Here is a 12,908-nt window from a genome sequence, read left to right as displayed (position 1 = left end):
TTAGTCTTAGGAATGCGACAACAACTAGAAAAATTATTGAACTCAAGTCTCCATGGCATGAGTAATCAAAACAATAAAAGTCATTTTGGGGGTGAACTACTCCTTTAAGCAGCTGGTTGGGAGTTTGCAAGATGTATTTATCATGGCACGGATATGTGTTAAACCAATGGGTTGGGATATTATGGCAAAACAAATTCACCCACACAAAATGTGTGTTATAATGTCATCCTTACCATTGGGTATAGTCCGTAAGACAGGTGTTATAATGTTATCCTTACCATTGGGTACAGTCCATAGGACAGGTGCCGCCGCATCCCAGCAGAGGGCGTATTCTTATTACGCAACTCCTTAATCTCCTCCTGGGACTCATGCAGCATCCCCACACACTCTGCATTCCTCTCTGCAAGCTCATTCAGCTGAAAAGAACACACACACACACACACACACACACACACACACACACACACACACACACAATATTAGAGGGACAAACACAGATGGTCGCACGCTGACAAGTACTTGGAATTGTAGGTATTACATTTAACGTGACTCGGTTCCACAGATAAATATTGTGAAAATAACAGATCTACATGCTCACAACGCCTCGCACGCAACGCAAGGCGCAGATCTGCTATTTTCACAATGTCCGCCTCTTGCTTACTTAATATTTGAGAGTTTGGCCAGTCCTGTCGAATATTCGACAATACGAATACTTTGAGGTCGAATAATTCGAATACTAAAAATCACTATTAGTGAATGCCCTAACGCACGCACGCACGCACGCACGCACGCACACACAGACAGACAGACAGACAGACAGACAGACAGACAGACAGACAGACAGACAGACAGACAGACAGACAGACAGACAGACAGACAGACAGACAGACAGACAGACAGACAGACAGACAGACAGACAGACAGACAGACAGACAGACAGACAGACAGACAGACAGACAGACAGACAGACAGACAGACAGACAGACAGACAGACAGACAGACAGACAGACAGACAGACAGACAGACAGACAGACAGACAGACAGACAGACAGACAGACAGACAGACAGACAGACAGACAGACAGACAGACAGACAGACAGACAGACAGACAGACAGACAGACAGACAGACAGACAGACAGACAGACAGACAGACAGACAGACAGACAGACAGACAGACAGACAGACAGACAGACAGACAGACAGACAGACAGACAGACAGACAGACAGACAGACAGACAGACAGACAGACAGACAGACAGACAGACAGACAGACAGACAGACAGACAGACAGACAGACAGACAGACAGACAGACAGACAGACAGACAGACAGACAGACAGACAGACAGACAGACAGACAGACAGACAGACAGACAGACAGACAGACAGACAGACAGACAGACAGACAGACAGACAGACAGACAGACAGACAGACAGACAGACAGACAGACAGACAGACAGACAGACAGACAGACAGACAGACAGACAGACAGACAGACAGACAGACAGACAGACAGACAGACAGACAGACAGACAGACAGACAGACAGACAGACAGACAGACAGACAGACAGACAGACAGACAGACAGACAGACAGACAGACAGACAGACAGACAGACAGACAGACAGACACACACACACACACACACACACACACACACACACACACACACACACACACACACACACACACACACACACACACACACACACACACACACACACCTCTGCGGTTAGTTGCCTTTGAGATTCTTTGGATGCTTGCAGGTGAATTCGTAGCTCTTCCTTCTCGAGAGCCAACTGCAAAGACAACACACACACAGTTACAATCCACACCATTCATTTTGACTGTATTTGCATTCAATCACACACAATGGAAGACTTTTACAATGCATGGGGCCCCATATCATTGTTGTTTTTGACAGCAACCTTTGATTTTGTTTTAGACTGACTGAATATCATAAGAATTTAGGCGACTAAATCTACAGTTGATTTAGTCAATTAAAATGCATTTTGGCAGGCCTTGATGGCATCGTAATGATTTTACACTTGTTTGCGTGCTGAAAATAGCAGCTTTACAAGCTCACAACGCGTTGCAGAACACCTGACAGCAACCAAACATAAATGACTCTCTTCTCCACTAGTCCCTCCCTAACGTTTTAGTCTAGTTTTGGTTTTGTTGACGAAATTGTCAATATATTAGTCTTAGTTGTAGTCATCACAGCTTAGTTTTTATTTAGTTTTCGTCAGTGAAAAAAAAAAACACATTTTTCGTCATAGTTTTAAGCCCTTTGCACACAGGCGCGTTTAACCGCACGGATAAAACGGACAATATAATTTTTTGAAAAGAAAACAATGCTTCTCTATGACCTCATGCACACCGGCTCCGAATTAGCCGTGCGACGAGTGGCTGCCGCCGTGCGTTTTTTTCTCGATCGAACCCAGTTCGATTCGTGCGTCTTGTCGCATGCGGTAAAAAACTCATCACTCCTTTTATGACTCCTTTTGGGATCCGCAGCGCCGATTCCGCACAGCATTGCACACCAAATCCAATGCGTTTTATTCATGCAGCAAACGAAAAAAACGCAACTGTCCTGTGTGCAAAGGGCTTTAGTCGACAAAATCAACACTGGCCCATATCTAACTACCATTGATCCATATAGCTTCTAGCAGGGCTTCATACAGTTTGTTTGCCGTGTGTCACTGTGACTGAGATCACACTCTCCCTAGCTAGTCCTAAACTGTAGTTCTACCTGGGAGAAGAGGAGTGACTCACCATCCTCCACTCCTCCTTTCATCTTCCTCCATTCCCTCCTCTACCTCACCACCTTGACTCTGCTGTAGTCAGGGGCGTCACAAGGGGGGGAAGTGGGACTGAGTTACTGAAGCCCAAGGTGGAGGGGCCTTAATTATTTGATACTTTAGCTACTGAAAAATAGCAGATATACAAGCTCACAGCGCGGCACAGAGTGCTTGTAGATCTGTTATTTTCTAAAAGTCGTGAACATGTGTGAATATATGTATTTTTTACGCAAACATTTATAACTCAAATTCTGCTTCTGGGGGGGGGGGGTCCCTGGAAGTAAATATTATGAGATGGTGGTCCGTGGCCAAATACATATCATTTTGGGGGTCCTTGACATGAACAGGTTTTGAGCACCACTGACATAGAAACATAGGTTTTTCAAAAAACCTTAGAAGGAAAGACTTGCACAAAAGAAAAAGAAAAAAAGAAAAGAAATAAAAGCAGATCTACAAGCTCACAGCGCGGCACGGATCTGCTATTTTTCAATAGTTAAAGCACAAAATAATGCGTAATAATGCGTTCCCATGCAGTCTAAATGGGTTAAACCCCCTCGCCCTATGAAGAACATTCATGGGGGGCCGCAGTGAATCCTTGTACCCAGGGCCCAGAATTTGGTGCGACACTCCTGGCTGTAGCTAAATTCTACCATTTCCCCTCCCTTCCTTGTCTCCACTCCTCTTTTCCCTGCACTCCCTCCCTGTCCATCTCCTCTTTTCTCATCCCTCCACATGTTCTCCACCCACTCCATTCTCTTTCCCTTTCCCATCTCCACACCTCTCATTTTTACCCTCATGATCCATCTCTACTCTGTCCCACGCTCGTGCCCCATCTCCTCACTTCTAGGGCTGCCACAATTATTACATAATCGTCTAATCGCAATTATTTGACATAATCGCGATTGTTTTTCATAATCGTCATAATCGTTTCCATGTTGAAAAATTGTCATATATTTAAAAAAAAAGTAAAAAATTGTGGAAATAGCAGATCTACAAGCTCACAGCACGTCACATAGACCATATTCACACCGTGGCCATCTTTGATCACATGACTTCCTGGAGTAGCAGCCTGCATTACAAACCATTGAGAACAATGGAGCGATGGTCCCAAAATATGAGTTCTATTCAACCAATTTCTTTTTACCAAATTGACAAATGGGCAGATGACAACATCGACATCCCCAAAAGGATTAAATAGAAGGGTACATCCACAATATTCATGGTAGTTAGGTTTCAACCTTACTGTGCACAAAGACTTGCTATCTGTGCAGTGCTTGCTCCACTATCATATTAACTATTTGTTGTTAGATTGTTTCTGATTAATATGCAAAAATCACAATACAGTAATATTAACTATATGATGGCAGAGCAAGCACTAGTCTGCATACTGTAGGAAGTCTGTGTACAGTGTAACACTGCAACCTAACTACCATGCATATTGTGGATATACCCTTTTATTTAATCATTTTGGGGATCTTGAAGTTGTCATCTGCCCATTTGTCAATTTGGTAAAAATAAATTGGTTGAATAGAACTCATATTTTGGGACCATCGCTCCATTGTTCTCAATGGGTTGTAATGCAGGTTGCTACTCCAGGAAGTCATGTGATCCAAGATGGCCACGGTGTGAATATGGTCTATTGCGACGTGTTGTGAGCTTGTAGATCGGCTATTTCCAGTATCAATGGTCTTTTTTTTAAGTATAAAGTTGTCAAATATGTCAGTAATTTCTTTGTATATTTAGGTTATGTGTAATATCTACCATGTGCAACTTCAAAGCCTAAAAAGCCAAACAGAAATGTAATTGTCAACGACAAAAACACAATTAAATCGTTAATCACAATTATTTGAGTGACAATTAATCGTCATGTAAAATGTCATAATTGTGACAGCCCTACTTGGCTGTCACAATGGCTATATACAATGGCGGCGTGGCTATAAAATCGTTCAATTTTGCGATAAAAGCGCCAAACTTGGTAGATATGTTCATTGATATATTAGAAACAAATCTGGATATCGGGCCATCAAAAATTTTGATTTTTCAAAATGGCCACTAGCGGTTTGTTAAACCTTCCTAAATCACCCTCTAGGAGCGACAGTTTTAGTGATAGGAAGCTGAAATGTTGCATGCTGTGTGTGCATGTTCATGTCAATTGGTTAAAAGGGGGTGTGGCAATGGGAGTGGCCTATCATAAAAAGGTGCATAACTTTGATATAGATACACAGATTTGCACAAAATGTTGTGGAAAGGTTGGTCACGACCCAAATAACATCTGAGTAACTGTTCACACCATCTTCTAAAAAAGGGGTTTGTCATTAGGACCAGTGTAATACCAGTGTAGTACCAGTACAATACCAGAAGCTCCCTCCCATCAGGTTGTTCTTCTTCACCTCCTCAATTCAACTCCTCAGGGCCAAGATCTGGGATAATGTGGTTCTCTCCTCTCGAAAGGCATTTTGGTTTTCCTCGGGTGAGGGTCGATGGCATGCCGAATCCGGTTTAGTATCATCCGGTTGTAGACCTTTGCTGCAATACAGGTCAGGCTGATGCCTCGGTAGTTGCCTAGCAGGGCAAGGTTACAGAACTGTAGGATGATGTGGTCAAGACATCAGTTCTTTACGACCTCTGGGGGTATGCCGTCCGGCACAGCACTCTTACCCTCTCTCAGAGTGTTTTTCACCATGGCAAACTCAGTGACCGTGAAGGGATCATCCTTGATGTTGAGGTCCTGGAGGAATGATGGTATATCTTCCTCCTCTCCATCTGATGTTGTGCCCAGCAGCCCTCGGAAGTGGTTGAACCAGGTCGCTACCCGCTACCCTCTCCTCACTGGTGTGTCCCTCTACCTGTCCCTCCTTGGTCCTCTTCCTTGGTCCTCGTCCTCGTCCAGGCTTCTCCATACTGCCTCTCACCATGCGCTGCCTGGACTCTCTGCACCCTCTCCTTCAGTTCCTCCCCCTTGATGTTATCATAGGTACTGAAGAGAAGCTGTTTGGCCTCGTTCAGTATCCCACGTCTCTCCACAGTAGGCTCACATGCAAAGCCAAGCCATGCTTCCTCTACCCTGCCCCGTGCCGCTACGACCTCTGGGTGTTTGGACTGCAGGGAGCTTCTGGTTTTGTACTGGTACTACACTGGTATTACACTGGTCCTAATGACAAACCCCTTTTTTAGAAGATGGTGTGAACAGTTACTCAGCTGTTATTTGGGTCGTGACCAACCTTTCCACAACATTTTGTGCAAATCTGTGCATCTATATCAAAGTTATGCACCTTTTTATGATAGGCCACTCCCATTGCCACACCCCCTTTTAACCAATTGACATGAACATGCACACACAGCATGCAACATTTCAGCTTCCTATCACTAAAACTGTCGCTTCTAGAGGGTGATTTAGGAAGGTTTAACAAACCGCTAGTGGCCATTTTGAAAAATCAAAATTTTTGATGGCCCGATATCCAGATTTGTTTCAAATATATCAATGAACATATCTACCAAGTTTGGCGCTTTTATCGCAAAATTGAACGATTTGTCATGTTTCAAGAGCTACGCCGCTCCACTAACTCACTTCCTTCTCTTCCTCTATTCCCCCATCACCCCTCCCTCCCTTCATCACCTCCTTGACTCTGTGCTGCAGTTCTACTATCTGTGAGAGGAGCTGAGCGATCTCCTCCTGGTGCTTCATCAAGTCTTGGTTCTTCTTCGAAAGCTCGTCGGTCAGAAGCACCATCTGGCCGTTGGACTCACCTGGAACACACACACACACACACACACACACACACACACACACACACACACACACACACACACACACACACACACACACACACACACACACACACACACACACACACACACACACACACACACACACACACAGTAGGGCATTCACCAAATATTCGAATATCAAAGTCACTATTCGATGTTGTTCACCAAAGTCGAATATTCGCTTATTTTAATTTTTTTATTGTTTCCTCTTTAAAAAATATATAGTTTATAAAGCTTGGCTAGATAGGAAGTCATAAGAATGAGTTGTCAATGCCCCTGGTGGATGAATGTGTTAATGCTCTATACCAGGGGTTCTCAAACCTTTTTAGGCCGTGACCCCCAAAATAAACATATTTGAACTGGGGACCCCCACCCTGACAAGCACTTGGAATTGTAGGTATTACATTTAATGTGACTCAGTTCCACAGATAAATATTGCGAGGCGTTGTGAGCATGTAGATCTGCTATTTTCACAATGTTTGCCTCTTGCTTACTTAATATTTGACAGTTTGGCCAGTCCTGTCAAATATTCTACTATTCGAATACTTTGAGGTTGAATAATTCGAATACTAAAAATCACTATTCGTGAATGCACTACCACACAGAAAAGTGTTTCACAAGCAGAAAAGCGAGTGCATGTCTTTTTGCATATTGTTTGCGTGTGTGAGCGCGTCGTGACTCACGTAGCTCCTTGACGCAGTCGCTGACCAGCTGTTGTTCCTTCTCCTCATAAGTGATGGTTTCGGTCTTCAGATGACAGGCCTGGAGAGGACGACACGCATTCACACCGTCACAAACACACGCCGAGTCTGTGTTAGTCTGTGCTTTACGGCAGTGGTTCTCAACCTGTGGGTCGGGACCCCCAGGGGGGTCCCCAAATTATTTTGGGGGGGGTCCCCAGATGATTAACTTAATGTGCAACATTCTTTTCTCACTCAACATTAAACAAACCAACATAAAGTTTAAGTGTATCTGAGGGTGTGCACATTTCTAAAGTGACAATTTAAGGACTTTTAATACCTCTAAAGTGACAAATTAAACATTGGCCAAATTGTCAAATATTAGAGGCAGAAATTGTGAAAATAGACGATCTACATGCTCACAACACGTTGCGAGGCGTTGTGAGCATGTAGATCTGCTATTTTCACAATAGAACCGTGTTACACAAAATGTAATGCCTCAACTCTTTGTGCTCGTCAGGGTGGGGGGTCCCCAGTTAAAATAGGATTATTTTGGGGGTCGCGGCCTGAAAAGGTTGAGAACCACTGATATAACTGACACATTCAGGCGAACACCTTGGTATCCCTAATTGTATTGTGGTCATTATAGGCGGACCGAAATTACAAAGATCTACCTTTTCAATAATGGTTATATAAAATGATGTACTGTATATATTTAAAAGTACAGTTTGCCTGTGTTTCTCACTAGGGAGGAAATACATGTAATAACCTCTGAATGTTTAGACATAATCACTACATACACTGTATAATTACCAGTCAACCCATTCTTTGATTACTTTGTACAACTAGATTAACTTTTCAATGGCATCCCCACTGGAATTGACCGAAATGTACGACAGACAATGCCGGTCTTATACCAGGAAAGAAGCATTTCTTCGACTCAGACCTTATCGCCAGGGTTGGCTTATAGCAGCTGTCGGTAGATAATGCCGGTCTTATATAAGGGTCATTTGTGTACGGTGTGATTTGCCATGGTTACCCATTGAAGTTGAATCTCCAAATATGGAGATAACCTACGCATCACACTAAGTCTGACCTCACCAGCCCATATTTGGGCATGAGCAACTTATGTCTCCATATATGGAGATATGATGACATCACACAGTCCTCAGCCGATGATGTGGCGTGATGTCATACAATACACAAACGAGCCCAGATATGAGCAGGGCAAAGGTGTGACGTGTGACGTGTGACCGACCGACCGACCGACCGACCGACCGACCGACCGACCGACCGACGGACGGCCGGTGGAGGTTTTGATACTAAACTGCGACCTTACGGTCGCAATTACAATTACTTTAATCTTTTTGGGAGCTGCGTGTGGATACCTTTGTCTCCTTCTGCCTGGAGCTCTTTGTATACATTTGACAAAAAACAAGACCCTACGTGCTTGCGTGAAGGGCATTGAGCATGACATCATTATGGGTCTTCTCTGCAATGTTTCTAGAGCAGGGGTCTTCAACGTTTTCAGGCCAGGGAGATTGGGGAGATGGAGTAGGGACCCCCTACCACCTCGAAGGGTTGAGTAGGGACCCCCTACCACCTCGAAGGGTCGGCGCTAACATATTTTTTATTTTAAACATACATGTACAAGATACAGGCCGAGCAGGGTGGCCATACCCCTGCCATTCTAAACACACCTTATTAACTGAGAACCAATGTCAATACTATCAGCAATCTGTCAATTGCACAGTAATCCTGTATACAAGCTATTCAAAATGGACAGAATCATGATTTATTTTCAATATAGATTTTTATTTATTTATATATATATATATTTTTTTTAAAGACGAATGGCTTTTTTTTTAAAATCTAGCAACAAATTCATGGACCTCCTGCAGTACCTCCGCGGACTGCCTAGGGGTCGCGGACCCCCTGTTGAAGACTCCTGTTCTAGAGCATAGTTGTGTGTATAGTTGTGGGTCTTGGCCTCTTACACTGAACTGATTTCTGCACTGATAGCACCGATGCACCTTGGCGTCCGAATGTGTGCGTGTTTCCGTGCGTACCCAGTTGACCGTGGCTCACGTGCGTACCTCTGACCTCAGGGCGAGGTTCTCCTCCTCCATCTCCTGCAGCTTGCACTGCAGGGCCTCCAGCTGGCTGAGGGCCACGGCAGCGGTGGCGCCCCCGTGGTGCTGAGGCTGGCGGTGCGGGGTGGAGCAGCTGGAGTCCGTCTCGCTCTCCTCGGAGGCGCTGGCCACCATGCGCAGCAGCTCGTCCTTCTTGGCCAACTCATGCTGCAGCTGGTTGACCTGGGGGAGGGAGGACACAGAGACGCAGTGCTGCGTGAAAACCTTCATCTCCCCTATGAAGTAGGAACAAAAACCTTCATCTCCCCTATGAAGTAGGAACAAAAAGGCTGCCATGTTTCTGTCTGAACCATGAACTTCCTGGTTCCAGTCAAAACTATGTGTGGAGTAGCAGCATTTTTTTAAAGGGGCCCCACCATGCTTTTCAGAATATATATTTTATATAAATATTGGTCCATAATACGGTTTTATACAGGTTTTAGCCTAAACAACCACTCTAATATTTACATTTCATGTTGTGTCTGTCTCTAATTCCAAGCCGTTTCAGATGCAATACCAAAATGTCCTTTGTTGGCAGCGGGTCGCTGTCTTTGGGCTAAAATTGGAACGATACAAAGAAGATTAGCATGGTACCATGATGGGAACCATGTAGAGTCAATCCAATTCAAGCCAATTTTAGTACCACTTTACCTCATGGTTCCACCTCATATATATATAGTCTCAATAGAATATAGCCTCCCTTCTCGAGGGGGCACAATAGGAAATGAGCCCCTTTGTGACCTAAGCAAGGGGCCAATTAAAAAATATATATATACCGTTCAGAGTCAGACACGCCCATTCAGAAAATCAATGAAATGAAAGGCAAGGCTTAGAGTTAATGAATGGTTTTTTTGGGCTTGAAGAGATACTGGGAAGAACAAAACTAGAACAATTTGAAATTCATGGTGGGACCCCTTTAATGTACCAAATGTATCTAGGAAAAAAAACCTCCCCAAAACTCCTAAAACTTTTCTTTCAAATCTGATAACATTTCTGTTTTTTTCCCCATCTCATTCTTCTTTTTCATTCTCTTAACTCTTCTATGTTTAATTGCTTGTTGAAATGTGCTATACAAAGAAACTTGCCTAGTGTGTGCGCGTGCGTGTGAGTGTGAGCGTGCGTGCGTGTGTGTGTGTGTGTGCGCGTGTGTGTGTGTTCTACCTGATCCAGGGCCTGTGTTAGCTGCTCCTCCACAGCCTCATTGCGTTCCTGCAGTAGGTTGTTCCTCTGCAACAGCGACTGACCAATCCGTGCCGCAAGCTCCAAGTCCCTGTCCCGCTGTCCAATCAGAGCACAGGCCAGTCAGTCATTCGGCCAATCGGTGGCTGTTGTTGGTGTGTGTGAGTGTTCAGCCAGCCAATCGGTGGCTGTTATTAGTGAGCGTGAGTGTTCCAAACCTACCTCAACCAGAAGGTGTGTGACCACTTCAATGTCATTGTAGGTTTTGGTCATCTGCTCCACACGGTCTGCGCTGAGGACTGACGGTAGAGAAAAACAATACTAAGGACACAAGCACATTTCTCCACACACAACACCTACTTGCATTCACAGACCACTGCACAAAACAAGCACTAAAGCATGATGAAAAATGAATATATACCAAGTATATACATAGTACATGCTTAGACTAGCATGTCAGTTTCACTTGGACCCCAACCTCATTCCCAGTTTTATCTAATTTCACGAGGAGATAAAGCCTGGCATAGAACAACTGCCGGAAGGGTCTACCGAAAGCACAGGGCCACCACAACTTCCTGTTGCCGTGTACTTTGTGTACTTCCAGTTAGAAGTTCTAGTCCAGCCTACTTTGACCCTTTTTAGTGCCTTTTGACCGCAAGCAACTTGTCGCAAATTATACTTGTCTAAATGTCCCACGATTCACTGGAAAGCCTAGCTATTAACGTAAAATATCATTTCTAAACCAGTAAGACTCCCTAATCGGGAGATAAGCGACCGTCAGGTTGCAGCGTGATTTTAGGGCAAAATCTGTAGGAGCAGTGTCCAAAAATGTGTTTGAAAAGAATTGCCTGATGGTGGCGCTATATGGGACAGATCCATGTTGATGACATGAGTGTGGACATATTGTGTACCGATTTGCGTGATTTTAGGGCAAAATCTGTAGGAGCAGTGCCCAAAAATGTGTTAAAAATCGGCCTGATGGTGGCGCTATATGGGACCGATTCATATTGAAGACATGAGTGTAGAGCAAGTGTGTACCGATTTGCGTGATTTTAGGGTGGCATTTGTAGGAGCAGTGTTTACAAGAATTGGCCTCATGGTGGCGCTAGAAGAGGGCCATGTGAGAATTGAGGGGTGGAGGAAGTGGTTTGGCAGGCAAGGAGTGTGTGTGCACATTTTGGCATGGATGGGGGCAACGGTGGCGGAGATATGAGAAGGGCAAAAGTATGACGTGTGACTGACAGACTGACAGTCTGTCACACCTCACACGTCACACTTTTCCCTGCTTATATCTCCGCAACCGTTGCCCCGATCCATGCCAAATTTTGCACACACGTTCCTTGGCTGCCAAACTACAATCTCCAAGGACCCCCGGAGCTCCAGGGACCCCCAGGTCCATGGGGGACCCCCAGATGTAAAAAATTACCAAATGCGCAAACATGACCAAATGACCACCCCAGCGGGGAATTCCCGGGGACCACCGACCCCACCCCTCATTTCTCACATGGCCCTCTTCTAGCGCCACCATGAGGCCGATTCTTGCAAAACACATTTTTGGACACTGCTCCTACAATTTTCGCCCTAAAATCACGCAAATCGGTACACAGTATGTCTACACTCATCCCATCAACATGAATCTGTCCCATATAGCGCCACCTCCAGGCCGATTTTTAAAAACACATTTTTGGACACTGCTCCTACAGATTTTGCCCTAAAATCACGAAAATCACTACACAGTATGTCTACACTCATGTCATCAACATGGATCAGGAAGATTTTGGCAAAACACATTTTTGCCCTATTTGTGGAGATAAGTGACCTACGGTCGCTTATCTCCCGATTAGGGAGCCTTACTGGTAGGTTAGCCCAAACTGTCCTTCAGTTCAGACATTAACATGTGTGGTTGCTAGCGGTCAGAGTGCACAGAGTGAGTGGCAGTGGCCTTACAAGGACACAAAGAAATTAGAAATGGAAATGAAGACGTTAAATGATGCTGCCATAAGCCATCTACAGTGGGGCGGCAGACCTACGCTACTGTATGTGACTTGTGTCTGCCGTCCGTCATCTACATGCAAGAGATGGATAGGGGCTCCAGACTTCCATGGCCTCCAGAGTGCACCTCTCTTGGCCACCAGGAAGACCAAAGCCCCTCTCTCATGCTCGGTTAACAGGCAAGGAACAGCAGGCCTTTACAGGGAGAAACAGATACCTTTGGAACCAGGGTGGGAATAGGGAGAGGGCTCCAGAGCGAGATACGCTAGAGAGAGACAGAGAAGGAGAGAAACAGAATGAGAGAGAGAAGGAAACGCAAGAAAGAATAGGGATAACAAAGTTAAGGAACCAGTTTA

General features: G+C 44.7%; 1 protein-coding gene across 2 annotated transcripts in view; it reads right to left on the bottom strand.

Moving 5' to 3' along the window:
- trak2 (trafficking protein, kinesin binding 2) overlaps positions 1-12,908 on the bottom strand; it is a 52,211-nt gene that overhangs the window by 20,572 nt on the left and 18,731 nt on the right. Inside the window, exons 4-11 of one of the 2 annotated variants that reach the window (XM_080720834.1) lie at positions 12,770-12,817; positions 10,783-10,859; positions 10,543-10,659; positions 9,346-9,564; positions 7,253-7,331; positions 6,418-6,548; positions 1,725-1,799; positions 279-416 (exon numbers count right to left, since the gene is read on the bottom strand). In XM_080720834.1, coding sequence (XP_080576960.1) covers positions 279-416; positions 1,725-1,799; positions 6,418-6,548; positions 7,253-7,331; positions 9,346-9,564; positions 10,543-10,659; positions 10,783-10,859; positions 12,770-12,817 — 884 coding nt within the window. The remainder of the gene's footprint in view (positions 1-278; positions 417-1,724; positions 1,800-6,417; positions 6,549-7,252; positions 7,332-9,345; positions 9,565-10,542; positions 10,660-10,782; positions 10,860-12,769; positions 12,818-12,908) is intronic. The other variant, XM_080720835.1, reaches the window with a different exon arrangement.

The sequence above is a fragment of the Nannobrachium achirus genome, assembly GCF_963921795.1.
Source record: "Nannobrachium achirus genome assembly, chromosome: 24".
NCBI lineage: Eukaryota > Metazoa > Chordata > Actinopteri > Myctophiformes > Myctophidae > Nannobrachium > Nannobrachium achirus.
Note: the sequence above shows the minus strand (reverse complement) of the source record. Positions and strands in the feature narration are given on the sequence as shown.